Here is a 26571-nt window from a genome sequence, read left to right as displayed (position 1 = left end):
TCCTGTCCCATCCTGTCCCCTTATCAGAGACATTGTTGATTCAAAGGGGGAAGGGCTCTGGTGAGGACAGTGTCCTGGTCCGTGGGGGGTCGTTCCAACACTAGGCTTTGATTTCTGCAGCAGTGTGTTGAGCTGTGAAAAGTTATTGTCTTTCAAAGGTCTTTTTGGGACATATGGGACATATGGGTCCCCTACACCAGGAAACACAAAGTGAGACTAAAGCGCCACTGCACCAGAGGCTTTCTCAGCACGTCAGACACTGGAGTTCAGGACCACAGAGCGTCGTGCAGCTTCATCTTAAAGACACAAAGCACTCGATCAAAGACAGAGAGAAGATTCTGAGCAGGACAAAAGAAGAGAAAGAGTAAAAGAGACAAACTGTGTTCGAAAAGAAACACCATCATTAAATTGAAACGGTTTAAGATTCAACCTTTATTTTAAATCCCTGGAGAGGTCGACGCCCAAAGCATTCTGATGTTAATCAGTTACACAGGAGAGAGAGAATGAGCCAGGGACAATGTGAGGCTGATGGCCCATTTAGAGGACTGATCGTATAAAAGGGGCTGGTTTGATAGAAAACAAAGAGGTTTAGTTTTTGGTGAAACCAATAACACATTTTCTACGTCTCACTACCTGTTGAAAAAACATGACACAAACATATTCACTTTTTAAAAAGCCAATATTTTTACTGAGATGTCTGTTTTTGTTCCAGAGAAAGAGACACTTCTGGAGGCTGGACACAAAGACCCTGACTCTGTTCCAGAACCAAACTGACTCCAAGTTCTACAAGGTCAGAACATGTTCAACACGAGCACCAGAGAACCCAGAACCATCAGAGAATCCAATCCCAGAACCATCAGAGAACCCAATCCCAGAACCATCAGGGAACCCAAACCCAGAACCATCAGAGAATCCAATCCCAGAACCATCAGAGAACCCAAAAACAGAACCATCAGAGAACGTTAACCCAGAATCACCAGAGAACCCAAACCCAGAACCATCAGAGAATCCAAAAACAGAACCATCAGAGAACCTTAACCCAGAATCACCAGAGAACCCAAACCCAGAACCATCAGAGAATCCAATCCCAGAACCATCAGAAAACCCAAACCCAGAACCATCAGAGAATACAAACCCAGAACCATCAGAAAACCCAAACCCAGAACCATCAAAGAACCCAAACCCAGAACCATCATAGAACCCAAACCCAGAACCATCAGAGAACCCAAACCCAGAACCATCAGAGAATCCAAAACCCAGAACCATCATAAAACCCAAACCCAGAACCATCAGAGAACCCAAACCCAGAACCATCAGAGAACCCAAACCCAGAACCATCAGAGAACCAGATCGGGAGATCAGATGTTTGAGAAGGTGTCTGTCCGTCTGTGTCCAGGAGCTGCCTCTGTCTGAGATCCTGAGGGTGAACTCTTCTGTGGACCAGAACCCAGAAGTCCAGCAGGACTCCGACTCCGGCAGCAGAACCGGGTTTTCCCTGGTCACCTCCTCCGTGGTCTACTACGTGGTGGAGGACACAGGAGGAGACCCGGGTCCAGAGTCCGACTCAGGTCCAGGTCCAGAGCCAGGATCTGGACCTGGATCTGAGGTGCAGAGCTGGGAAAGAGCTCTGAGGCTGGCGCTGAGACCCATCACCGAGACACAGAACCAGAACCAGAACCACGGTGAGTACTGACACCAACAGAACCAGGACCAGAACCACGGTGAGTACTGACACCAACAGAACCAGGACCAGGACCACGGTGATTACTGACACCAACAGAACCAGGACCAGGACCACGGTCAGGACTGACACAAAAGAGCAGGAGCGTCCGGAAGCGTCTGAACTAAAACGGATTAAGCAGATTTTCTGCTCCATTTCTCAGTTTTAGACTCGTCTGTCTGAGAACTTCCCTTTAATCCTTCCATTAACGGCTATTACATCCCTCAGATAAAACCGTTACCTAACCGGCCCATTCACTCCTGGTTCAGTCCAGGTTTAGTCCTGGTTTAGTCCTGGTTTAGACCTGGTTTGGACCTGGTTTAGTCCAGGTTCAGTCCTGGTTTAGACCTGGTTTAGTCCTGGTTTAGTCCTGGTTTAGACCTGGTTCAGTCCTGGTTCAGTCCTGATTTAGTCCTGGTTTAGACCTGGTTTAGTCTTGGTATAGACCTGGTTTAGTCCTGGTTTAGACCTGGTTTAGTCCTGGTTTAGTCCTGGTTTAGACCTGGTTTAGTCCTGGTTCAGTCCTGGTTCAGTCCTGGTTCAGTCCTGATTTAGTCCTGGTTTAGACCTGGTTTAGTCTTGGTATAGACCTGGTTTAGTCCTGGTTTGGACCTGGTTTAGTCCTGGTTTAGTCCTGGTTTAGTCCTGGTTTAGACCTGGTTTAGTCCTGGTTTAGACCTGGTTTAGACCTGGTTTAGTCCTGGTTCAGTCCTGGTTCAGTCCTGATTTAGTCCTGGTTCAGTCCTGGTTCAGTCCTGATTTAGTCCTGGTTTAGTCCTGGTTTAGTCCTGGTTTAGACCTGGTTTAGACCTGGTTTAGTCCTGGTTTAGACCTGGTTTACACCTGGTTTAGTCCTGGTTTAGTCCTAGTTTAGACCTGGTTTAGAGCTGTTTTGGACCTGAATTTAGACCTGGTTTACACCTGGGTCAGTCCTGGTTTAGACCTGGTTTAGACCTGGTTTAGACCTGGTTTAGACCTGGTTTAGTACAGGTTTAGTCCTGATTTAGTCCTGGTTTAGACCTGGTTTAGTCCTGGTTTAGTCCTGGTTCAGACCTGATTTAGTCCTGGTTTGGACCTGGTTTAGACCTGGTTTAGTCCTGGTTTAGACCTGGTTTAGACCTGGTTTAGTCCTGGTTTAGTCCTGGTTCAATCCTGGTTTAGTCCTGGTTTAGTCCTGGTTCAGTCCTGGTTTAGTCCTGGTTTAGTCCTGGTTTAGACCTGGTTTAGTCCTGGTTTAGACCTGGTTCAGTCCTGGTTCGGTCCTGGTTTAGATCTGGTTTAGTCCTGGTTTAGTCCTGGTTTAGTCCTGGTTTAGTCTTGGTATAGACCTGGTTTAGTCCTGGTTTAGACCTGGTTTAGTCCTGGTTTAGTCCTGCTTTAGACCTGGTTTAGTCCTGGTTTAGACCTGGTTTGGACCTGGTTTAGACCTGGTTTAGTCCTGGTTTAGACCTGGTTTAGACCTGGTTCAGTCCTGGTTTATTCCTGGTTTAGTCCTGGTTTAGACCTGGTTTAGTCCTGGTTTAGACCTGGTTTAGTCCTGGTTTAGTCCTGGTTTAGTCCTGGTTTAGTCTTGGTATAGACCTGGTTTAGTCCTGGTTTAGACCTGGTTTAGTCCTGGTTTAGTCCTGGTTTAGACCTGGTTTAGTCCTGGTTTAGACCTGGTTTAGACCTGGTTTAGACCTGTTTTAGTCCTGGTTTAGACCTGGTTTAGACCTGGTTTAGTCCTGGTTTAGACCTGGTTCAGTCCTGGTTTAGACCTGGTTCAGTCCTGGTTTAGTCCTGGTTTAGACCTGGTTTAGACCTGTTTTAGACCTGGCTTTAGACCTGGTTTAGTCCTGGTTTAGTCCTGGTTTAGACCTGGTTTAGACCTGGTTTAGACCTGGTTTAGTCCGGGTTCAGTCCTGGTTCAGTCCTGGTTCAGTCCTGGTTCAGTCCTGATTTAGTCCTGGTTTAGACCTGGTTTAGTCTTGGTATAGACCTGGTTTAGTCCTGGTTTGGACCTGGTTTAGTCCTGGTTTAGTCCTGGTTTAGACCTGGTTTAGACCTGGTTTAGTCCTGGTTCAGTCCTGGTTCAGTCCTGATTTAGTCCTGGTTCAGTCCTGGTTCAGTCCTGATTTAGTCCTGGTTTAGTCCTGGTTTAGTCCTGGTTTAGACCTGGTTTAGACCTGGTTTAGTCCTGGTTTAGACCTGGTTTACACCTGGTTTAGTCCTGGTTTAGTCCTAGTTTAGACCTGGTTTAGAGCTGTTTTGGACCTGAATTTAGACCTGGTTTACACCTGGTTCAGTCCTGGTTTAGACCTGGTTTAGACCTGGTTTAGACCTGGTTTAGACCTGGTTTAGTACAGGTTTAGTCCTGATTTAGTCCTGGTTTAGACCTGGTTTAGACCTGGATTAGTCCTGGTTCAGTCTTGGTTTAGTCCTGATTTAGTCCTGGTTTAGACCTGGTTTAGACCTGGTTTAGTCCTGGTTTAGTCCTGGTTTAGACCTGGTTTGGACCTGGTTTAGACCTGGTTTAGTCCTGGTTTAGACCTGGTTTAGACCTGGTTCAGTCCTGGTTTATTCCTGGTTTAGTCCTGGTTTAGACCTGGTTTAGTCCTGGTTTAGACCTGGTTTAGTCCTGGTTTAGTCCTGGTTTAGTCCTGGTTTAGTCTTGGTATAGACCTGGTTTAGTCCTGGTTTAGACCTGGTTTAGTCCTGGTTTAGTCCTGGTTTAGACCTGGTTTAGTCCTGGTTTAGACCTGGTTTAGACCTGGTTTAGACCTGTTTTAGTCCTGGTTTAGACCTGGTTTAGACCTGGTTTAGTCCTGGTTTAGACCTGGTTCAGTCCTGGTTTAGTCCTGGTTTAGACCTGGTTTAGACCTGTTTTAGACCTGGCTTTAGACCTGGTTCAGTCCTGGTTTAGTCCTGGTTTAGACCTGGTTTAGACCTGGTTTAGACCTGGTTTAGTCCGGGTTCAGTCCTGGTTCAGTCCTGGTTCAGTCCTGGTTCAGTCCTGATTTAGTCCTGGTTTAGACCTGGTTTAGTCTTGGTATAGACCTGGTTTAGTCCTGGTTTGGACCTGGTTTAGTCCTGGTTTAGTCCTGGTTTAGACCTGGTTTAGTCCTGGTTTAGACCTGGTTTAGTCCTGGTTTAGTCCTGGTTCAGTCCTGATTTAGTCCTGGTTTAGTCCTGGTTCAGTCCTGGTTCAGTCCTGATTTAGTCCTGGTTTAGTCCTGGTTTAGTCCTGGTTTAGACCTGGTTTAGACCTGGTTTAGTCCTGGTTTAGACCTGGTTTACACCTGGTTTAGTCCTGGTTTAGTCCTAGTTTAGACCTGGTTTAGAGCTGTTTTGGACCTGAATTTAGACCTGGTTTACACCTGGTTCAGTCCTGGTTTAGACCTGGTTTAGACCTGGTTTAGACCTGGTTTAGACCTGGTTTAGTACAGGTTTAGTCCTGATTTAGTCCTGGTTTAGACCTGATTTAGTCCTGGATTAGTCCTGGTTCAGTCTTGGTTTAGTCCTGATTTAGTCCTGGTTTAGACCTGGTTTAGTCCTGGTTTAGTCCTGGTTCAGACCTGATTTAGTCCTGGTTTAGACCTGGTTTAGACCTGGTTTAGTCCTGGTTTAGACCTGGTTTGGACCTGGTTTAGTCCTGGTTTAGTCCTGGTTCAGTCCTGGTTTAGTCCTGGTTTAGTCCTGGTTTAGACCTGGTTTAGTCCTGGTTTAGACCTGGTTCAGTCCTGGTTCGGTCCTGGTTTAGACCTGGTTTAGTCCTGGTTTAGTCCTGGTTTAGTCCTGGTTTAGTCTTGGTATAGACCTGGTTTAGTCCTGGTTTAGACCTGGTTTAGTCCTGGTTTAGTCCTGCTTTAGACCTGGTTTAGTCCTGGTTTAGACCTGGTTTGGACCTGGTTTAGACCTGGTTTAGTCCTGGTTTAGACCTGGTTTAGACCTGGTTCAGTCCTGGTTTATTCCTGGTTTAGTCCTGGTTTAGACCTGGTTTAGTCCTGGTTTAGACCTGGTTTAGTCCTGGTTTAGTCCTGGTTTAGTCCTGGTTTAGTCCTGGTATAGACCTGGTTTAGTCCTGGTTTAGACCTGGTTTAGTCCTGGTTTAGTCCTGGTTTAGACCTGGTTTAGTCCTGGTTTAGACCTGGTTTAGACCTGGTTTAGACCTGGTTTAGTCCTGGTTTAGACCTGGTTTAGACCTGGTTTAGTCCTGGTTTAGACCTGGTTCAGTCCTGGTTTAGACCTGGTTCAGTCCTGGTTTAGTCCTGGTTTAGACCTGGTTTAGACCTCTTTTAGACCTGGCTTTAGACCTGGTTCAGTCCTGGTTTAGTCCTGGTTTAGTCCTGGTTTAGACCTGGTTTAGTCCTGGTTTAGTCCTGGTTTAGTCCTGGTTTAGACCTGGTTTAGTCCTGGTTTAGTCCTGGTTTAGACCTGGTTTAGTCCTAGTTTAGACCTGGTTTAGTCCTGGTTTAGTCCTGGTTTAGACCTGGTTTAGTCCTGGTGTAGTCCTGGTTTAGACCTGGTTTAGTCCTGGTTTAGACCTGGTTTAGACCTGGTTTAGACCTGGTTTAGTCCTGCTTTAGACCTGGTTTAGTCCTGGTTTAGTCCTGGTTTAGACCTGGTTTAGACCTGGTTTAGACCTGGTTTAGACCTGGCTTTAGACCTGGTTTACTCCTGGTTTAGAACTGGTTTAGAACTGGTTTAGGCGTGGTTTAGTCCTGGTTTAGTCCTGGTTTAGTCCTGGTTTAGTCCTGGTTTAGACCTGGTTTAGACCTGGTTTAGACCTGGTTTAGTCCTGGTTTAGTCCTGGTTCAGTCCTGGTTTAGTCCTGGTTTAGTCCTGGTTCAGTCCTGGTTTAGTCCTGGTTTAGTCCTGGTTTAGTCCTGGTTTAGACCTGGTTTAGTCCGGGTTCAGTCCTGATTTAGTCCTGGTTTAGACCTGGTTTAGACCTGGTTTGGACCTGGTTTAGTCCAAGTTTAGTCCTGGTTTAGTCCTGGTTTAGACCTGGTTTAGACCTGGTTTAGACCTGGTTTAGTCCTGGTTTGGACCTGGTTTAGTCCAGGTTCAGTCCTGGTATAGACCTGGTTTAGACCTGGTTTAGTCCTGGTTTAGTCCTGGTTCAGTCCTGGTTTAGACCTGGTTTAGACCTGGTTTAGTCTGGGTTTATTCCTGGTTTAGTCCTGGTTCAATCCTGGTTTAGTCCTGGTTTAGTCCTGGTTCAGTCCTGGTTTAGACCTGGTTTAGTCCTGGTTTAGACCCTGTTCAGTCCTGGTTCGGTCCTGGTTTAGACCTTGTTTAGTCCTGGTTTAGACCTGGTTTAGTCCTGGTTTAGTCCTGGTTTAGTCCTGGTTTAGTCTTGGTATAGACCTGGTTTAGTCCTGGTTTAGACCTGGTTTAGTCCTGGTTTAGTCCTGGTTTAGACCTGGTTTAGTCCTGGTTTAGACCTGGTTTAGACCTGGTTTAGACCTGGTTTAGTCCTGGTTTAGTCCTGGTTTAGTCCTGGTTTAGACCTGGTTTAGACCTGGTTTAGTCCTGGTTCAGTCCTGGTTCAGTCCTGATTTAGTCCTGGTTTAGTCCTGGTTTAGTCCTGGTTTAGTCCTGGTTTAGTCCTGGTTTAGTCCTGGTTCAGTCCTGATTTAGTCCTGGTTCAGTCCTGGTTTAGACCTGGTTTAGACCTGGTTTAGTCCTGGTTTAGACCTGGTTTAGACCTGGTTCAGTCCTGGTTTATTCCTGGTTTAGTCCTGGTTTAGACCTGGTTTAGTCCTGGTTTAGACCTGGTTTAGTCCTGGTTTAGTCCTGGTTTAGTCCTGGTTTAGTCTTGGTATAGACCTGGTTTAGTCCTGGTTTAGACCTGGTTTAGTCCTGGTTTAGTCCTGGTTTAGACCTGGTTTAGTCCTGGTTTAGACCTGGTTTAGACCTGGTTTAGACCTGGTTTAGTCCTGGTTTAGACCTGGTTTAGACCTGGTTTAGTCCTGGTTTAGACCTGGTTAGGTCCTGGTTTAGACCTGGTTCAGTCCTGGTTTAGTCCTGGTTTAGACCTGGTTTAGACCTGTTTTAGACCTGGCTTTAGACCTGGTTTAGTCCTGGTTTAGTCCTGGTTTAGACCTGGTTTAGACCTGGTTTAGACCTGGTTTAGTCCGGGTTCAGTCCTGGTTCAGTCCTGATTTAGTCCTGGTTTAGACCTGGTTTGGACCTGGTTTAGTCCTGGTTTAGTCCTGGTTTAGACCTGGTTTAGTCCTGGTTTAGACCTGGTTTAGACCTGGTTTAGTCCTGGTTCAGTCCTGGTTCAGTCTTGATTTAGTCCTGGTTCAGTCCTGGTTCAGTCCTGATTTAGTCCTGGTTTAGTCCTGGTTTAGTCCTGGTTTAGACCTGGTTTAGACCTGGTTTAGTCCTGGTTTAGACCTGGTTTACACCTGGTTTAGTCCTGGTTTAGTCCTAGTTTAGACCTGGTTTAGAGCTGTTTTGGACCTGAATTTAGACCTGGTTTACACCTGGTTCAGTCCTGGTTTAGACCTGGTTTAGACCTGGTTTAGACCTGGTTTAGACCTGGTTTAGTACAGGTTTAGTCCTGATTTAGTCCTGGTTTAGACCTGGTTTAGACCTGGATTAGTCCTGGTTCAGTCTTGGTTTAGTCCTGATTTAGTCCTGGTTTAGACCTGGTTTAGACCTGGTTTAGTCCTGTTTTAGTCCTGGTTTAGACCTGGTTTAGACCTGGTTTAGTCCTGGTTTAGACCTGGTTCAGTCCTGGTTTAGACCTGGTTCAGTCCTGGTTTAGTCCTGGTTTGGACCTGGTTTAGACCTGTTTTAGACCTGGCTTTAGACCTGGTTTAGACCTGGTTTAGACCTGGTTTAGTCCTGCTTTAGACCTGGTTTAGTCCTGGTTTAGACCTGGTTTGGACCTGGTTTAGACCTGGTTTAGTCCTGGTTTAGACCTGGTTTAGACCTGGTTCAGTCCTGGTTTATTCCTGGTTTAGTCCTGGTTTAGACCTGGTTTAGTCCTGGTTTAGACCTGGTTTAGTCCTGGTTTAGTCCTGGTTTAGTCCTGGTTTAGTCTTGGTATAGACCTGGTTTAGTCCTGGTTTAGACCTGGATTAGTCCTGGTTCAGTCTTGGTTTAGTCCTGATTTAGTCCTGGTTTAGACCTGGTTTAGACCTGGTTTAGTCCTGGTTTAGTCCTGGTTTAGTCTTGGTATAGACCTGGTTTAGTCCTGGTTTAGACCTGGTTTAGTCCTGGTTTAGTCCTGGTTTAGACCTGGATTAGTCCTGGTTCAGTCTTGGTTTAGTCCTGATTTAGTCCTGGTTTAGACCTGGTTTAGACCTGGTTTAGACCTGTTTTAGTCCTGGTTTAGTCCTGGTTTAGACATGGTTTAGACCTGGTTTAGTCCTGGTTCAGTCCTGGTTCAGTCCTGGTTTAGACCTGGTTCAGTCCTGGTTTAGACCTGGTTTAGACCTGTTTTAGACCTGGCTTTAGTTTAGACCTGGTTCAGTCCTGGTTTAGTCCTGGTTTAGACCTGGTTTAGACCTGGTTTAGACCTGGTTTAGTCCGGGTTCAGTCCTGGTTCAGTCCTGGTTCAGTCCTGGTTCAGTCCTGATTTAGTCCTGGTTTAGACCTGGTTTAGTCCTGGTTTAGACCTGGTCTAGACCTGGTTTAGTCCTGGTTTAGACCTGGTTTACACCTGGTTTAGTCCTGGTTTAGTCCTAGTTTAGACCTGGTTTAGACCTGGTTTAGACCTGGTTTAGACCTGGTTTAGTACAGGTTTAGTCCTGATTTAGTCCTGGTTTAGACCTGATTTAGTCCTGGATTAGTCCTGGTTCAGTCTTGGTTTAGTCCTGATTTAGTCCTGGTTTAGACCTGGTTTAGTCCTGGTTTAGTCCTTGTTCAGACCTGATTTAGTCCTGGTTTAGACCTGGTTTAGACCTGGTTTAGTCCTGGTTTAGACCTGGTTTGGACCTGGTTTAGTCCTGGTTTAGTCCTGGTTCAGTCCTGGTTTAGTCCTGGTTTAGTCTTGGTATAGACCTGGTTTAGTCCTGGTTTAGACCTGGTTTAGTCCTGGTTTAGTCCTGCTTTAGACCTGGTTTAGTCCTGGTTTAGACCTGGTTTGGACCTGGTTTAGACCTGGTTTAGTCCTGGTTTAGACCTGGTTTAGACCTGGTTCAGTCCTGGTTTATTCCTGGTTTAGTCCTGGTTTAGACCTGGTTTAGTCCTGGTTTAGACCTGGTTTAGTCCTGGTTTAGTCCTGGTTTAGTCCTGGTTTAGTCTTGGTATAGACCTGGTTTAGTCCTGGTTTAGACCTGGTTTAGTCCTGGTTTAGTCCTGGTTTAGACCTGGTTTAGTCCTGGTTTAGACCTGGTTTAGACCTGGTTTAGACCTGGTTTAGTCCTGGTTTAGACCTGGTTTAGACCTGGTTTAGTCCTGGTTTAGACCTGGTTCAGTCCTGGTTTAGACCTGGTTCAGTCCTGGTTTAGTCCTGGTTTAGACCTGGTTTAGACCTCTTTTAGACCTGGCTTTAGACCTGGTTCAGTCCTGGTTTAGTCCTGGTTTAGTCCTGGTTTAGACCTGGTTTAGTCCTGGTTTAGTCCTGGTTTAGTCCTGGTTTAGACCTGGTTTAGTCCTGGTTTAGTCCTGGTTTAGACCTGGTTTAGTCCTAGTTTAGACCTGGTTTAGTCCTGGTTTAGTCCTGGTTTAGACCTGGTTTAGTCCTGGTGTAGTCCTGGTTTAGACCTGGTTTAGTCCTGGTTTAGACCTGGTTTAGACCTGGTTTAGACCTGGTTTAGACCTGGTTTAGACCTGGTTCAGTCCTGGTTTATTCCTGGTTTAGTCCTGGTTTAGACCTGGTTTAGTCCTGGTTTAGACCTGGTTTAGTCCTGGTTTAGTCCTGGTTTAGTCCTGGTTTAGTCTTGGTATAGACCTGGTTTAGTCCTGGTTTAGACCTGGTTTAGTCCTGGTTTAGTCCTGGTTTAGACCTGGTTTAGTCCTGGTTTAGACCTGGTTTAGACCTGGTTTAGACCTGGTTTAGTCCTGGTTTAGACCTGGTTTAGTCCTGGTTTAGACCTGGTTCAGTCCTGGTTTAGACCTGGTTCAGTCCTGGTTTAGTCCTGGTTTAGACCTGGTTTAGACCTGTTTTAGACCTGGTTCAGTCCTGGTTTAGTCCTGGTTTAGTCCCGGTTTAGACCTGGTTTAGTCCTGGTTTAGTCCTGGTTTAGTCCTGGTTTAGACCTGGTTTAGTCCTGGTTTAGTCCTGGTTTAGACCTGGTTTAGTCCTGGTTTAGTCCTGGTTTAGACCTGGTTTAGTCCTGGTGTAGTCCTGGTTTAGACCTGGTTTAGTCCTGGTTTAGACCTGGTTTAGTCCTGGTTTAGACCTGGTGTAGTCCTGGTTTAGACCTGGTTTAGTCCTGGTTTAGACCTGGTTTAGACCTGGTTCAGTCCTGGTTTAGACCTGGTTCAGTCCTGGTTTAGTCCTGGTTTAGTCCTGGTTTAGACCTGGTTTAGTCCTGGTTTAGTCCTGGTTTAGTCCTGGTTTAGACCTGGTTTAGTCCTGGTTTAGTCCTGGTTTAGTCCTGGTTTAGACCTGGTTTAGACCTGGTTTAGACCTGGTTTAGTCCTGGTTTAGTCCTGGTTCAGTCCTGGTTTAGTCCTGGTTTAGTCCTGGTTCAGTCCTGGTTTAGTCCTGGTTTAGTCCTGGTTTAGTCCTGGTTTAGACCTGGTTTAGTCCGGGTTCAGTCCTGATTTAGTCCTGGTTTAGACCTGGTTTAGACCTGGTTTGGACCTGGTTTAGTCCAAGTTTAGTCCTGGTTTAGTCCTGGTTTAGACCTGGTTTAGACCTGGTTTAGACCTGGTTTAGTCCTGGTTTGGACCTGGTTTAGTCCAGGTTCAGTCCTGGTATAGACCTGGTTTAGACCTGGTTTAGTCCTGGTTTAGTCCTGGTTCAGTCCTGGTTTAGACCTGGTTTAGACCTGGTTTAGTCTGGGTTTATTCCTGGTTTAGTCCTGGTTCAATCCTGGTTTAGTCCTGGTTTAGTCCTGGTTCAGTCCTGGTTTAGACCTGGTTTAGTCCTGGTTTAGACCCTGTTCAGTCCTGGTTCGGTCCTGGTTTAGACCTTGTTTAGTCCTGGTTTAGACCTGGTTTAGTCCTGGTTTAGTCCTGGTTTAGTCCTGGTTTAGTCTTGGTATAGACCTGGTTTAGTCCTGGTTTAGACCTGGTTTAGTCCTGGTTTAGTCCTGGTTTAGACCTGGTTTAGTCCTGGTTTAGACCTGGTTTAGACCTGGTTTAGACCTGGTTTAGTCCTGGTTTAGTCCTGGTTTAGTCCTGGTTTAGACCTGGTTTAGACCTGGTTTAGTCCTGGTTCAGTCCTGGTTCAGTCCTGATTTAGTCCTGGTTTAGTCCTGGTTTAGTCCTGGTTTAGTCCTGGTTTAGTCCTGGTTTAGTCCTGGTTCAGTCCTGATTTAGTCCTGGTTCAGTCCTGGTTTAGACCTGGTTTAGACCTGGTTTAGTCCTGGTTTAGACCTGGTTTAGACCTGGTTCAGTCCTGGTTTATTCCTGGTTTAGTCCTGGTTTAGACCTGGTTTAGTCCTGGTTTAGACCTGGTTTAGTCCTGGTTTAGTCCTGGTTTAGTCCTGGTTTAGTCTTGGTATAGACCTGGTTTAGTCCTGGTTTAGACCTGGTTTAGTCCTGGTTTAGTCCTGGTTTAGACCTGGTTTAGTCCTGGTTTAGACCTGGTTTAGACCTGGTTTAGACCTGGTTTAGTCCTGGTTTAGACCTGGTTTAGACCTGGTTTAGTCCTGGTTTAGACCTGGTTAGGTCCTGGTTTAGACCTGGTTCAGTCCTGGTTTAGTCCTGGTTTAGACCTGGTTTAGACCTGTTTTAGACCTGGCTTTAGACCTGGTTTAGTCCTGGTTTAGTCCTGGTTTAGACCTGGTTTAGACCTGGTTTAGACCTGGTTTAGTCCGGGTTCAGTCCTGGTTCAGTCCTGATTTAGTCCTGGTTTAGACCTGGTTTGGACCTGGTTTAGTCCTGGTTTAGTCCTGGTTTAGACCTGGTTTAGTCCTGGTTTAGACCTGGTTTAGACCTGGTTTAGTCCTGGTTCAGTCCTGGTTCAGTCTTGATTTAGTCCTGGTTCAGTCCTGGTTCAGTCCTGATTTAGTCCTGGTTTAGTCCTGGTTTAGTCCTGGTTTAGACCTGGTTTAGACCTGGTTTAGTCCTGGTTTAGACCTGGTTTACACCTGGTTTAGTCCTGGTTTAGTCCTAGTTTAGACCTGGTTTAGAGCTGTTTTGGACCTGAATTTAGACCTGGTTTACACCTGGTTCAGTCCTGGTTTAGACCTGGTTTAGACCTGGTTTAGACCTGGTTTAGACCTGGTTTAGTACAGGTTTAGTCCTGATTTAGTCCTGGTTTAGACCTGGTTTAGACCTGGATTAGTCCTGGTTCAGTCTTGGTTTAGTCCTGATTTAGTCCTGGTTTAGACCTGGTTTAGACCTGGTTTAGTCCTGTTTTAGTCCTGGTTTAGACCTGGTTTAGACCTGGTTTAGTCCTGGTTTAGACCTGGTTCAGTCCTGGTTTAGACCTGGTTCAGTCCTGGTTTAGTCCTGGTTTGGACCTGGTTTAGACCTGTTTTAGACCTGGCTTTAGACCTGGTTTAGACCTGGTTTAGACCTGGTTTAGTCCTGCTTTAGACCTGGTTTAGTCCTGGTTTAGACCTGGTTTGGACCTGGTTTAGACCTGGTTTAGTCCTGGTTTAGACCTGGTTTAGACCTGGTTCAGTCCTGGTTTATTCCTGGTTTAGTCCTGGTTTAGACCTGGTTTAGTCCTGGTTTAGACCTGGTTTAGTCCTGGTTTAGTCCTGGTTTAGTCCTGGTTTAGTCTTGGTATAGACCTGGTTTAGTCCTGGTTTAGACCTGGATTAGTCCTGGTTCAGTCTTGGTTTAGTCCTGATTTAGTCCTGGTTTAGACCTGGTTTAGACCTGGTTTAGTCCTGGTTTAGTCCTGGTTTAGTCTTGGTATAGACCTGGTTTAGTCCTGGTTTAGACCTGGTTTAGTCCTGGTTTAGTCCTGGTTTAGACCTGGATTAGTCCTGGTTCAGTCTTGGTTTAGTCCTGATTTAGTCCTGGTTTAGACCTGGTTTAGACCTGGTTTAGACCTGTTTTAGTCCTGGTTTAGTCCTGGTTTAGACATGGTTTAGACCTGGTTTAGTCCTGGTTCAGTCCTGGTTCAGTCCTGGTTTAGACCTGGTTCAGTCCTGGTTTAGACCTGGTTTAGACCTGTTTTAGACCTGGCTTTAGTTTAGACCTGGTTCAGTCCTGGTTTAGTCCTGGTTTAGACCTGGTTTAGACCTGGTTTAGACCTGGTTTAGTCCGGGTTCAGTCCTGGTTCAGTCCTGGTTCAGTCCTGGTTCAGTCCTGATTTAGTCCTGGTTTAGACCTGGTTTAGTCCTGGTTTAGACCTGGTCTAGACCTGGTTTAGTCCTGGTTTAGACCTGGTTTACACCTGGTTTAGTCCTGGTTTAGTCCTAGTTTAGACCTGGTTTAGACCTGGTTTAGACCTGGTTTAGACCTGGTTTAGTACAGGTTTAGTCCTGATTTAGTCCTGGTTTAGACCTGATTTAGTCCTGGATTAGTCCTGGTTCAGTCTTGGTTTAGTCCTGATTTAGTCCTGGTTTAGACCTGGTTTAGTCCTGGTTTAGTCCTTGTTCAGACCTGATTTAGTCCTGGTTTAGACCTGGTTTAGACCTGGTTTAGTCCTGGTTTAGACCTGGTTTGGACCTGGTTTAGTCCTGGTTTAGTCCTGGTTCAGTCCTGGTTTAGTCCTGGTTTAGTCTTGGTATAGACCTGGTTTAGTCCTGGTTTAGACCTGGTTTAGTCCTGGTTTAGTCCTGCTTTAGACCTGGTTTAGTCCTGGTTTAGACCTGGTTTGGACCTGGTTTAGACCTGGTTTAGTCCTGGTTTAGACCTGGTTTAGACCTGGTTCAGTCCTGGTTTATTCCTGGTTTAGTCCTGGTTTAGACCTGGTTTAGTCCTGGTTTAGACCTGGTTTAGTCCTGGTTTAGTCCTGGTTTAGTCCTGGTTTAGTCTTGGTATAGACCTGGTTTAGTCCTGGTTTAGACCTGGTTTAGTCCTGGTTTAGTCCTGGTTTAGACCTGGTTTAGTCCTGGTTTAGACCTGGTTTAGACCTGGTTTAGACCTGGTTTAGTCCTGGTTTAGACCTGGTTTAGACCTGGTTTAGTCCTGGTTTAGACCTGGTTCAGTCCTGGTTTAGACCTGGTTCAGTCCTGGTTTAGTCCTGGTTTAGACCTGGTTTAGACCTCTTTTAGACCTGGCTTTAGACCTGGTTCAGTCCTGGTTTAGTCCTGGTTTAGTCCTGGTTTAGACCTGGTTTAGTCCTGGTTTAGTCCTGGTTTAGTCCTGGTTTAGACCTGGTTTAGTCCTGGTTTAGTCCTGGTTTAGACCTGGTTTAGTCCTAGTTTAGACCTGGTTTAGTCCTGGTTTAGTCCTGGTTTAGACCTGGTTTAGTCCTGGTGTAGTCCTGGTTTAGACCTGGTTTAGTCCTGGTTTAGACCTGGTTTAGACCTGGTTTAGTCCTGGTTTAGACCTGGTTTAGACCTGGTTTAGACCTGGTTTAGACCTGGTTTAGACCTGGTTCAGTCCTGGTTTATTCCTGGTTTAGTCCTGGTTTAGACCTGGTTTAGTCCTGGTTTAGACCTGGTTTAGTCCTGGTTTAGTCCTGGTTTAGTCCTGGTTTAGTCTTGGTATAGACCTGGTTTAGTCTTGGTTTAGACCTGGTTTAGTCCTGGTTTAGTCCTGGTTTAGACCTGGTTTAGTCCTGGTTTAGACCTGGTTTAGACCTGGTTTAGACCTGGTTTAGTCCTGGTTTAGACCTGGTTTAGTCCTGGTTTAGACCTGGTTCAGTCCTGGTTTAGACCTGGTTCAGTCCTGGTTTAGTCCTGGTTTAGACCTGGTTTAGACCTGTTTTAGACCTGGTTCAGTCCTGGTTTAGTCCTGGTTTAGTCCCGGTTTAGACCTGGTTTAGTCCTGGTTTAGTCCTGGTTTAGTCCTGGTTTAGACCTGGTTTAGTCCTGGTTTAGTCCTGGTTTAGACCTGGTTTAGTCCTGGTTTAGTCCTGGTTTAGACCTGGTTTAGTCCTGGTGTAGTCCTGGTTTAGACCTGGTTTAGTCCTGGTTTAGACCTGGTTTAGTCCTGGTTTAGACCTGGTGTAGTCCTGGTTTAGACCTGGTTTAGTCCTGGTTTAGACCTGGTTTAGACCTGGTTCAGTCCTGGTTTAGACCTGGTTCAGTCCTGGTTTAGTCCTGGTTTAGTCCTGGTTTAGACCTGGTTTAGTCCTGGTTTAGTCCTGGTTTAGTCCTGGTTTAGACCTGGTTTAGTCCTGGTTTAGTCCTGGTTTAGACCTGGTTTAGTCCTGGTTTAGACCTGGTTTAGTCCTGGTTTAGTCCTGGTTTAGACCTGGTTTAGTCCTGGTGTAGTCCTGGTTTAGACCTGGTTTAGTCCTGGTTTAGACCTGGTTTAGACCTGGTTTAGACCTGGTTTAGTCCTGGTTTAGACCTGGTTTAGTCCTGGTTTAGTCCTGGTTTAGACCTGGTTTAGACCTGGTTTAGACCTGGTTTAGACCTGGCTTTAGACCTGGTTTACTCCTGGTTTAGTCCTGGTTTAGAACTGGTTTAGGCGTGGTTTAGTCCTGGTTTAGTCCTGGTTTAGTCCTGTTTTAGTCCTGGTTTAGACCTGGTTTAGACCTGGTTTAGACCTGGTTTAGTCCTGGTTTAGTCCTGGTTCAGTCCTGGTTTAGTCCTGGTTTATTCCTGGTTCAGTCCTGGTTTAGTCCTGGTTTAGTCCTGGTTTAGTCCTGGTTTAGACCTGGTTTAGTCCGGGTTCAGTCCTGATTTAGTCCTGGTTTAGACCTGGTTTAGACCTGGTTTGGACCTGGTTTAGTCCAAGTTTAGTCCTGGTTTAGTCCTGGTTTAGACCTGGTTTAGACCTGGTTTAGACCTGGTTTAGTCCTGGTTTGGACCTGGTTTAGACCTGGTTTAGACCTGGTTTAGTCCTGGTTCAGTCCTGGTTCAGTCCTGATTTAGTACTGGTTTAGTCCTGGTTTAGTCCTGGTTTAGACCTGGTTTAGACCTGGTTTAGTCCGGGTTCAGTCCTGGTTCAGTCCTGATTTAGTCCTGATTTAGTCCTGGTTTAGACCTGGTTTAGTCTTGGTATAGACCTGGTTTAGTCCTGGTTTGGACCTGGTTTAGTCCTGGTTTAGTCCTGGTTTAGACCTGGTTTAGTCCTGGTTTAGACCTGGTTTAGACCTGGTTTAGTCCTGGTTCAGTCCTGGTTCAGTCCTGATTTAGTCCTGGTTTAGACCTGGTTTAGACCTGGTTTAGTCCTGGTTCAGACCTGATTTAGTCCTGGTTTAGACCTGGTTTAGACCTGGCTTAGTCCTGGTTTAGACCTGGTTTAGACCTGGTTTAGTCCTGGTTTAGTCCTGGTTCAATCCTGGTTTAGTCCTGGTTTAGTCCTGGTTCAGTCCTGGTTTAGTCCTGGTTTAGTCCTGGTTTAGACCTGGTTTAGTCCTGGTTTAGACCTGGTTCAGTCCTGGTTCGGTCCTGGTTTAGACCTGGTTTAGTCCTGGTTTAGTCCTGGTTTAGTCCTGGTTTAGTCTTGGTATAGACCTGGTTTAGTCCTGGTTTAGACCTGGTTTAGTCCTGGTTTAGTCCTTGTTTAGACCTGGTTTAGTCCTGGTTTAGACCTGGTTTAGACCTGGTTTAGACCTGGTTTAGTCCTGGTTTAGACCTGGTTTAGACCTGGTTTAGTCCTGGTTTAGACCTGGTTCAGTCCTGGTTTAGACCTGGTTCAGTCCTGGTTTAGTCCTGGTTTAGACCTGGTTTAGACCTGTTTTAGACCTGGCTTTAGACCTGGTTTAGTCCTGGTTTAGTCCTGGTTTAGACCTGGTTTAGACCTGGTTTAGACCTGGTTTAGTCCGGGTTCAGTCCTGGTTCAGTCCTGATTTAGTCCTGGTTTAGACCTGGTTTGGACCTGGTTTAGTCCTGGTTTAGTCCTGGTTTAGACCTGGTTTAGTCCTGGTTTAGACCTGGTTTAGACCTGGTTTAGTCCTGGTTCAGTCCTGGTTCAGTCCTGATTTAGTCCTGGTTCAGTCCTGGTTCAGTCCTGATTTAGTCCTGGTTTAGTCCTGGTTTAGTCCTGGTTTAGACCTGGTTTAGACCTGGTTTAGTCCTGGTTTAGACCTGGTTTACACCTGGTTTAGTCCTGGTTTAGTCCTAGTTTAGACCTGGTTTAGAGCTGTTTTGGACCTGAATTTAGACCTGGTTTACACCTGGTTCAGTCCTGGTTTAGTCCTGGTTTAGACCTGGTTTAGTCCTGGTTTAGACCTGGTTTAGACCTGGTTTAGTCCTGGTTCAGTCCTGGTTCAGTCCTGATTTAGTCCTGGTTCAGTCCTGGTTCAGTCCTGATTTAGTCCTGGTTTAGTCCTGGTTTAGTCCTGGTTTAGACCTGGTTTAGACCTGGTTTAGTCCTGGTTTAGACCTGGTTTACACCTGGTTTAGTCCTGGTTTAGTCCTAGTTTAGACCTGGTTTAGAGCTGTTTTGGACCTGAATTTAGACCTGGTTTACACCTGGTTCAGTCCTGGTTTAGACCTGGTTTAGACCTGATTTAGTCCTGGTTTAGACCTGGTTTAGACCTGGCTTAGTCCTGGTTTAGACCTGGTTTAGACCTGGTTTAGTCCTGGTTTAGTCCTGGTTCAATCCTGGTTTAGTCCTGGTTTAGTCCTGGTTCAGTCCTGGTTTAGTCCTGGTTTAGTCCTGGTTTAGACCTGGTTTAGTCCTGGTTTAGTCCTGGTTTAGTCCTGGTTTAGTCTTGGTATAGACCTGGTTTAGTCCTGGTTTAGACCTGGTTTAGTCCTGGTTTAGTCCTGCTTTAGACCTGGTTTAGTCCTGGTTTAGACCTGGTTTGGACCTGGTTTAGACCTGGTTTAGTCCTGGTTTAGACCTGGTTTAGACCTGGTTCAGTCCTGGTTTATTCCTGGTTTAGTCCTGGTTTAGACCTGGTTTAGTCCTGGTTTAGACCTGGTTTAGTCCTGGTTTAGTCCTGGTTTAGTCCTGGTTTAGTCTTGGTATAGACCTGGTTTAGTCCTGGTTTAGTCCTGGTTTAGACCTGGTTTAGTCCTGGTTTAGACCTGGTTTAGACCTGGTTTAGACCTGGTTTAGTCCTGGTTTAGACCTGGTTTAGTCCTGGTTTAGACCTGGTTCAGTCCTGGTTTAGACCTGGTTCAGTCCTGGTTTAGTCCTGGTTTAGACCTGGTTTAGACCTGTTTTAGACCTGGTTCAGTCCTGGTTTAGTCCTGGTTTAGTCCTGGTTTAGACCTGGTTTAGTCCTGGTTTAGTCCTGGTTTAGTCCTGGTTTAGACCTGGTTTAGTCCTGGTTTAGTCCTGGTTTAGACCTGGTTTAGTCCTGGTTTAGTCCTGGTTTAGACCTGGTTTAGTCCTGGTGTAGTCCTGGTTTAGACCTGGTTTAGTCCTGGTTTAGACCTGGTTTAGTCCTGGTTTAGACCTGGTGTAGTCCTGGTTTAGACCTGGTTTAGTCCTGGTTTAGACCTGGTTTAGACCTGGTTCAGTCCTGGTTTAGACCTGGTTCAGTCCTGGTTTAGTCCTGGTTTAGTCCTGGTTTAGACCTGGTTTAGTCCTGGTTTAGTCCTGGTTTAGTCCTGGTTTAGACCTGGTTTAGTCCTGGTTTAGTCCTGGTTTAGACCTGGTTTAGTCCTGGTTTAGACCTGGTTTAGTCCTGGTTTAGTCCTGGTTTAGACCTGGTTTAGTCCTGGTGTAGTCCTGGTTTAGACCTGGTTTAGTCCTGGTTTAGACCTGGTTTAGACCTGGTTTAGACCTGGTTTAGTCCTGGTTTAGACCTGGTTTAGTCCTGGTTTAGTCCTGGTTTAGACCTGGTTTAGACCTGGTTTAGACCTGGTTTAGACCTGGCTTTAGACCTGGTTTACTCCTGGTTTAGTCCTGGTTTAGAACTGGTTTAGGCGTGGTTTAGTCCTGGTTTAGTCCTGGTTTAGTCCTGGTTTAGTCCTGGTTTAGACCTGGTTTAGACCTGGTTTAGACCTGGTTTAGTCCTGGTTTAGTCCTGGTTCAGTCCTGGTTTAGTCCTGGTTTATTCCTGGTTCAGTCCTGGTTTAGTCCTGGTTTAGTCCTGGTTTAGTCCTGGTTTAGACCTGGTTTAGTCCGGGTTCAGTCCTGATTTAGTCCTGGTTTAGACCTGGTTTAGACCTGGTTTGGACCTGGTTTAGTCCAAGTTTAGTCCTGGTTTAGTCCTGGTTTAGACCTGGTTTAGACCTGGTTTAGACCTGGTTTAGTCCTGGTTTGGACCTGGTTTAGACCTGGTTTAGACCTGGTTTAGTCCTGGTTCAGTCCTGGTTCAGTCCTGATTTAGTACTGGTTTAGTCCTGGTTTAGACCTGGTTTAGACCTGGTTTAGTCCGGGTTCAGTCCTGGTTCAGTCCTGGTTCAGTCCTGGTTCAGTCCTGATTTAGTCCTGGTTTAGACCTGGTTTAGTCATGGTTTAGTCCTGGTTTAGTCCTGGTTTAGTCCTGGTTTAGACCTGGTTTAGTCCGGGTTCAGTCCTGATTTAGTCCTGGTTTAGACCTGGTTTAGACCTGGTTTAGACCTGGTTTAGTCCTGGTTCAGACCTGATTTAGTCCTGGTTTAGACCTGGTTTGGACCTGGTTTAGTCCTGGTTTAGTCCTGGTTCAATCCTGGTTTAGTCCTGGTTTAGTCCTGGTTCAGTCCTGGTTTAGTCCTGGTTTAGTCCTGGTTTAGACCTGGTTTAGTCCTGGTTTAGACCTGGTTCAGTCCTGGTTCGGTCCTGGTTTAGACCTGGTTTAGTCCTGGTTTAGTCCTGGTTTAGTCCTGGTTTAGTCTTGGTATAGACCTGGTTTAGTCCTGGTTTAGACCTGGTTTAGTCCTGGTTTAGTCCTGCTTTAGACCTGGTTTAGTCCTGGTTTAGACCTGGTTTGGACCTGGTTTAGACCTGGTTTAGTCCTGGTTTAGACCTGGTTTAGACCTGGTTCAGTCCTGGTTTATTCCTGGTTTAGTCCTGGTTTAGACCTGGTTTAGTCCTGGTTTAGACCTGGTTTAGTCCTGGTTTAGTCCTGGTTTAGTCCTGGTTTAGTCTTGGTATAGACCTGGTTTAGTCCTGGTTTAGACCTGGTTTAGTCCTGGTTTAGTCCTGGTTTAGACCTGGTTTAGTCCTGGTTTAGACCTGGTTTAGACCTGGTTTAGACCTGGTTTAGTCCTGGTTTAGACCTGGTTTAGACCTGGTTTAGTCCTGGTTTAGACCTGGTTCAGTCCTGGTTTAGACCTGGTTCAGTCCTGGTTTAGTCCTGGTTTAGACCTGGTTTAGACCTGTTTTAGACCTGGCTTTAGACCTGGTTCAGTCCTGGTTTAGTCCTGGTTTAGTCCTGGTTTAGACCTGGTTTAGTCCTGGTTTAGTCCTGGTTTAGTCCTGGTTTAGACCTGGTTTAGTCCTGGTTTAGTCCTGGTTTAGACCTGGTTTAGTCCTGGTTTAGACCTGGTTTAGTCCTGGTTTAGTCCTGGTTTAGTCCTGGTTTAGACCTGGTTTAGTCCTGGTTTAGACCTGGTTTAGACCTGGTTTAGACCTGGTTTAGTCCTGGTTTAGACCTGGTTTAGTCCTGGTTTAGTCCTGGTGTAGTCCTGGTTTAGACCTGGTTTAGTCCTGGTTTAGACCTGGTTTAGACCTGGTTTAGACCTGGTTTAGACCTGGTTTAGTCCTGGTTTAGTCCTGGTTCAGTCCTGGTTTAGTCCTGGTTTATTCCTGGTTCAGTCCTGGTTTAGTCCTGGTTTAGTCCTGGTTTAGTCCTGGTTTAGTCCTGGTTTATTCCTGGTTCAGTCCTGGTTTAGTCCTGGTTTAGTCCTGGTTTAGACCTGGTTTAGACCTGGTTTGGACATGGTTTAGTCCAAGTTTAGTCCTGGTTTAGTCCTGGTTTAGACCTGGTTTAGACCTGGTTTAGACCTGGTTTAGTCCTGGTTTGGACCTGGTTTAGACCTGGTTTAGTCCTGGTTTAGTCCTGGTTCAGTCCTGGTTTAGACCTGGTTTAGACCTGGTTTAGTCTGGGTTTATTCCTGGTTTAGTCCTGGTTCAATCCTGGTTTAGTCCTGGTTTAGTCCTGGTTCAGTCCTGGTTTAGACCTGGTTTAGTCCTGGTTTAGACCCTGTTCAGTCATGGTTCGGTCCTGGTTTAGACCTTGTTTAGTCCTGGTTTAGACCTGGTTTAGTCCTGGTTTAGTCCTGGTTTAGTCCTGGTTTAGTCTTGGTATAGACCTGGTTTAGTCCTGGTTCAGTCTTGGTTTAGTCCTGATTTAGTCCTGGTTTAGACCTGGTTTAGTCCTGGTTTAGTACAGGTTTAGTCCTGATTTAGTCCTGGTTTAGACCTGGTTTAGACCTGGTTTAGTACAGGTTTAGTCCTGATTTAGTCCTGGTTTAGACCTGGTTTAGTCCTGGTTCAATCCTGGTTTAGTCCTGGTTTAGTCCTGGTTCAGTCCTGGTTTAGTCCTGGTTTAGTCCTGGTATAGACCTGGTTTAGTCCTGGTTTAGACCTGGTTCAGTCCTGGTTCGGTCCTGGTTTATTCCTGGTTTAGTCCTGGTTTAGACCTGGTTTAGTCCTGGTTTAGACCTGGTTTAGTCCTGGTTTAGTCCTGGTTTAGTCCTGGTTTAGTCTTGGTATAGACCTGGTTTAGTCCTGGTTTAGACCTGGTTTAGTCCTGGTTTAGTCCTGGTTTAGACCTGGTTTAGTCCTGGTTTAGACCTGGTTTAGTCCTGGTTTAGACCTGGTTTAGACCTGGTTTAGTCCTGGTTTAGACCTGGTTCAGTCCTGGTTTAGACCTGGTTCAGTCCTGGTTTACTCCTGGTTTAGACCTGGTTTAGACCTGTTTTAGACCTGGCTTTAGACCTGGTTCAGTCCTGGTTTAGTCCTGGTTTAGTCCTGGTTTAGACCTGGTTTAGTCCTGGTTTAGTCCTGGTTTAGTCCTGGTTTAGACCTGGTTTAGTCCTGGTTTAGTCCTGGTTTAGACCTGGTTTAGTCCTGGTTTAGACCTGGTTTAGTCCTGGTTTAGTCCTGGTTTAGACCTGGTTTAGTCCTGGTGTAGTCCTGGTTTAGACCTGGTTTAGACCTGGTTTAGACCTGGTTTAGTCCTGGTTTAGACCTGGTTTAGTCCTGGTTTAGTCCTGGTTTGGACCTGGTTTAGACCTGGTTTAGACCTGGTTTAGACCTGGCTTTAGTCCTGGTTTAGACCTGGTTTAGTCCTGGTTTAGTCCTGGTTTAGACCTGGTTTAGTCCTGGTGTAGTCCTGGTTTAGACCTGGTTTAGACCTGGTTTAGACCTGGTTTAGTCCTGGTTTAGACCTGGTTTAGTCCTGGTTTAGACCTGGTTTAGTCCTGGTGTAGTCCTGGTTTAGACCTGGTTTAGACCTGGTTTAGACCTGGTTTAGTCCTGGTTTAGACCTGGTTTAGTCCTGGTGTAGTCCTGGTTTAGACCTGGTTTAGACCTGGTTTAGACCTGGTTTAGTCCTGGTTTAGACCTGGTTTAGTCCTGGTTTAGTCCTGGTTTACTCCTGGTTTAGTCCTGGTTTAGAACTGGTTTAGGCGTGGTTTAGTCCTGGTTTAGTCCTGGTTTAGTCCTGGTTTAGTCCTGGTTTAGACCTGGTTTAGACCTGGTTTAGACCTGGTTTAGTCCTGGTTTAGTCCTGGTTCAGTCCTGGTTTAGTCCTGGTTTAGTCCTGGTTCAGTCCTGGTTTAGTCCTGGTTTAGTCCTGGTTTAGTCCTGGTTTAGACCTGGTTTAGTCCGGGTTCAGTCCTGATTTAGTCCTGGTTTAGACCTGGTTTAGACCTGGTTTGGACCTGGTTTAGTCCAAGTTTAGTCCTGGTTTAGTCATGGTTTAGACCTGGTTTAGACCTGGTTTAGACCTGGTTTAGTCCTGGTTTGGACCTGGTTTAGTCCAGGTTCAGTCCTGGTATAGACCTGGTTTAGACCTGGTTTAGTCCTGGTTTAGTCCTGGTTCAGTCCTGGTTTAGACCTGGTTTAGTCTGGGTTTATTCCTGGTTTAGTCCTGGTTCAATCCTGGTTTAGTCCTGGTTTAGTCCTGGTTTAGTCCTGGTTCAGTCCTGGTTTAGACCTGGTTTAGTCCTGGTTTAGACCCTGTTCAGTCCTGGTTCGGTCCTGGTTTAGACCTTGTTTAGTCCTGGTTTAGACCTGGTTTAGTCCTGGTTTAGTCCTGGTTTAGTCCTGGTTTAGTCTTGGTATAGACCTGGTTTAGTCCTGGTTTAGACCTGGTTTAGTCCTGGTTTAGTCCTGGTTTAGACCTGGTTTAGTCCTGGTTTAGACCTGGTTTAGACCTGGTTTAGACCTGGTTTAGTCCTGGTTTAGTCCTGGTTTAGTCCTGGTTTAGTCCTGGTTTAGTCCTGGTTTAGACCTGGTTTAGTCCTGATTTAGTCCTGGTTCAGTCCTGGTTTAGACCTGGTTTAGACCTGGTTTAGTCCAGGTTTAGTCCAGGTTTAGTCCTGGTTTAGACCTGGTTTGGACCTGGTTTAGACCTGGTTTAGTCCTGGTTTAGACCTGGTTTAGACCTGGTTCAGTCCTGGTTTATTCCTGGTTTAGTCCTGGTTTAGACCTGGTTTAGTCCTGGTTTAGACCTGGTTTAGTCCTGGTTTAGTCCTGGTTTAGTCCTGGTTTAGTCTTGGTATAGACCTGGTTTAGTCCTGGTTTAGACCTGGTTTAGTCCTGGTTTAGTCCTGGTTTAGACCTGGTTTAGTCCTGGTTTAGACCTGGTTTAGACCTGGTTTAGACCTGGTTTAGTCCTGGTTTAGACCTGGTTTAGACCTGGTTTAGTCCTGGTTTAGTCCTGGTTTAGACCTGGTTTAGACCTGTTTTAGACCTGGCTTTAGACCTGGTTTAGTCCTGGTTTAGTCCTGGTTTAGTCCTGGTTTAGTCTTGGTATAGACCTGGTTTAGTCCTGGTTTAGACCTGGTTTAGTCCTGGTTTAGTCCTGCTTTAGACCTGGTTTAGTCCTGGTTTAGACCTGGTTTGGACCTGGTTTAGACCTGGTTTAGTCCTGGTTTAGACCTGGTTTAGACCTGGTTCAGTCCTGGTTTATTCCTGGTTTAGTCCTGGTTTAGACCTGGTTTAGTCCTGGTTTAGACCTGGTTTAGTCCTGGTTTAGTCCTGGTTTAGTCCTGGTTTAGTCTTGGTATAGACCTGGTTTAGTCCTGGTTTAGACCTGGTTTAGTCCTGATTTAGTCCTGGTTTAGACCTGGTTTAGTCCTGGTTTAGACCTGGTTTAGACCTGGTTTAGACCTGGTTTAGTCCTGGTTTAGACCTGGTTTAGACCTGGTTTAGTCCTGGTTTAAACCTGGTTCAGTCCTGGTTTAGACCTGGTTCAGTCCTGGTTTAGTCCTGGTTTAGACCTGGTTTAGACCTGTTTTAGACCTGGCTTTAGACCTGGTTCAGTCCTGGTTTAGTCCTGGTTTAGTCCTGGTTTAGACCTGGTTTAGTCCTGGTTTAGTCCTGGTTTAGTCCTGGTTTAGACCTGGTTTAGTCCTGGTTTAGTCCTGGTTTAGACCTGGTTTAGTCCTGGTTTAGACCTGGTTTAGTCCTGGTTTAGTCCTGGTTTAGACCTGGTTTAGTCCTGGTGTAGTCCTGGTTTAGACCTGGTTTAGTCCTGGTTTAGACCTGGTTTAGACCTGGTTTAGACCTGGTTTAGTCCTGGTTTAGACCTGGTTTAGTCCTGGTTTAGTCCTGGTTTAGACCTGGTTTAGACCTGGTTTAGACCTGGTTTAGACCTGGCTTTAGACCTGGTTTACTCCTGGTTTAGTCCTGGTTTAGAACTGGTTTAGGCGTGGTTTAGTCCTGGTTTAGTCCTGGTTTAGTCCTGGTTTAGTCCTGGTTTAGACCTGGTTTAGACCTGGTTTAGACCTGGTTTAGTCCTGGTTTAGTCCTGGTTCAGTCCTGGTTTAGTCCTGGTTTAGTCCTGGTTCAGTCCTGGTTTAGTCCTGGTTTAGTCCTGGTTTAGTCCTGGTTTAGACCAGGTTTAGTCCGGGTTCAGTCCTGATTTAGTCCTGGTTTAGACCTGGTTTAGACCTGGTTTGGACCTGGTTTATTCCAAGTTTAGTCCTGGTTTAGTCCTGGTTTGGACCTGGTTTAGTCCAGGTTCAGTCCTGGTATAGACCTGGTTTAGACCTGGTTTAGTCCTGGTTTAGTCCTGGTTCAGTCCTGGTTTAGACCTGGTTTAGACCTGGTTTAGTCTGGGTTTATTCCTGGTTTAGTCCTGGTTCAGACCTGGTTTAGACCTGGTTTAGTCCTGGTTTAGACCCTGTTCAGTCCTGGTTCGGTCCTGGTTTAGACCTTGTTTAGTCCTGGTTTAGACCTGGTTTAGTCCTGGTTTAGTCCTGGTTTAGTCCTGGTTTAGTCTTGGTATAGACCTGGTTTAGTCCTGGTTTAGACCTGGTTTAGTCCTGGTTTAGTCCTGGTTTAGACCTGGTTTAGTCCTGGTTTAGACCTGGTTTAGACCTGGTGTAGTCCTGGTTCAGTCCTGGTTCAGTCCTGATTTAGTCCTGGTTTAGTCCTGGTTTAGTCCTGGTTTAGTCCTGGTTCAGTCCTGGTTCAGTCCTGGTTCAGTCCTGATTTAGTCCTGGTTCAGTCCTGGTTTAGACCTGGTTTAGACCTGGTTTAGACCTGGTTTAGACCTGGTTTAGTCCAGGTTTAGTCCTGGTTCAGACCTGATTTAGTCCTGGTTTAGACCTGGTTTAGACCTGGTTTAGTCCTGGTTTAGACCTGGTTTAGACCTGGTTTAGTCC

The 26571-nt window shown here is 46.0% G+C and overlaps 2 protein-coding genes across 2 annotated transcripts in view; one reads left to right on the top strand and one right to left on the bottom strand.

Annotated features, from left to right (window-relative positions):
* xrn2 (5'-3' exoribonuclease 2) overlaps positions 1-26571 on the bottom strand; it is a 356508-nt gene that overhangs the window by 85206 nt on the left and 244731 nt on the right. The gene's annotated exons all lie outside the window — the stretch shown is intronic.
* LOC140362751 (serine/threonine-protein kinase D3-like) overlaps positions 1-26571 on the top strand; it is a 143573-nt gene that overhangs the window by 37065 nt on the left and 79937 nt on the right. Inside the window, exons 11-12 of the mRNA XM_072448924.1 lie at positions 713-790; positions 1397-1682. Coding sequence (XP_072305025.1) covers positions 713-790; positions 1397-1682 — 364 coding nt within the window. The remainder of the gene's footprint in view (positions 1-712; positions 791-1396; positions 1683-26571) is intronic.

Source organism: Eucyclogobius newberryi, unplaced genomic scaffold (assembly GCF_026437365.1).
Source record: "Eucyclogobius newberryi isolate DKJ021-1_F unplaced genomic scaffold, fEucNew1.0.hap1 SCAF_1, whole genome shotgun sequence".
Classification (NCBI taxonomy): domain Eukaryota; kingdom Metazoa; phylum Chordata; class Actinopteri; order Gobiiformes; family Gobiidae; genus Eucyclogobius; species Eucyclogobius newberryi.
The sequence above is the reverse complement of the archived record's forward strand: the minus strand, read 5'-3'. Positions and strand labels throughout refer to the sequence as shown.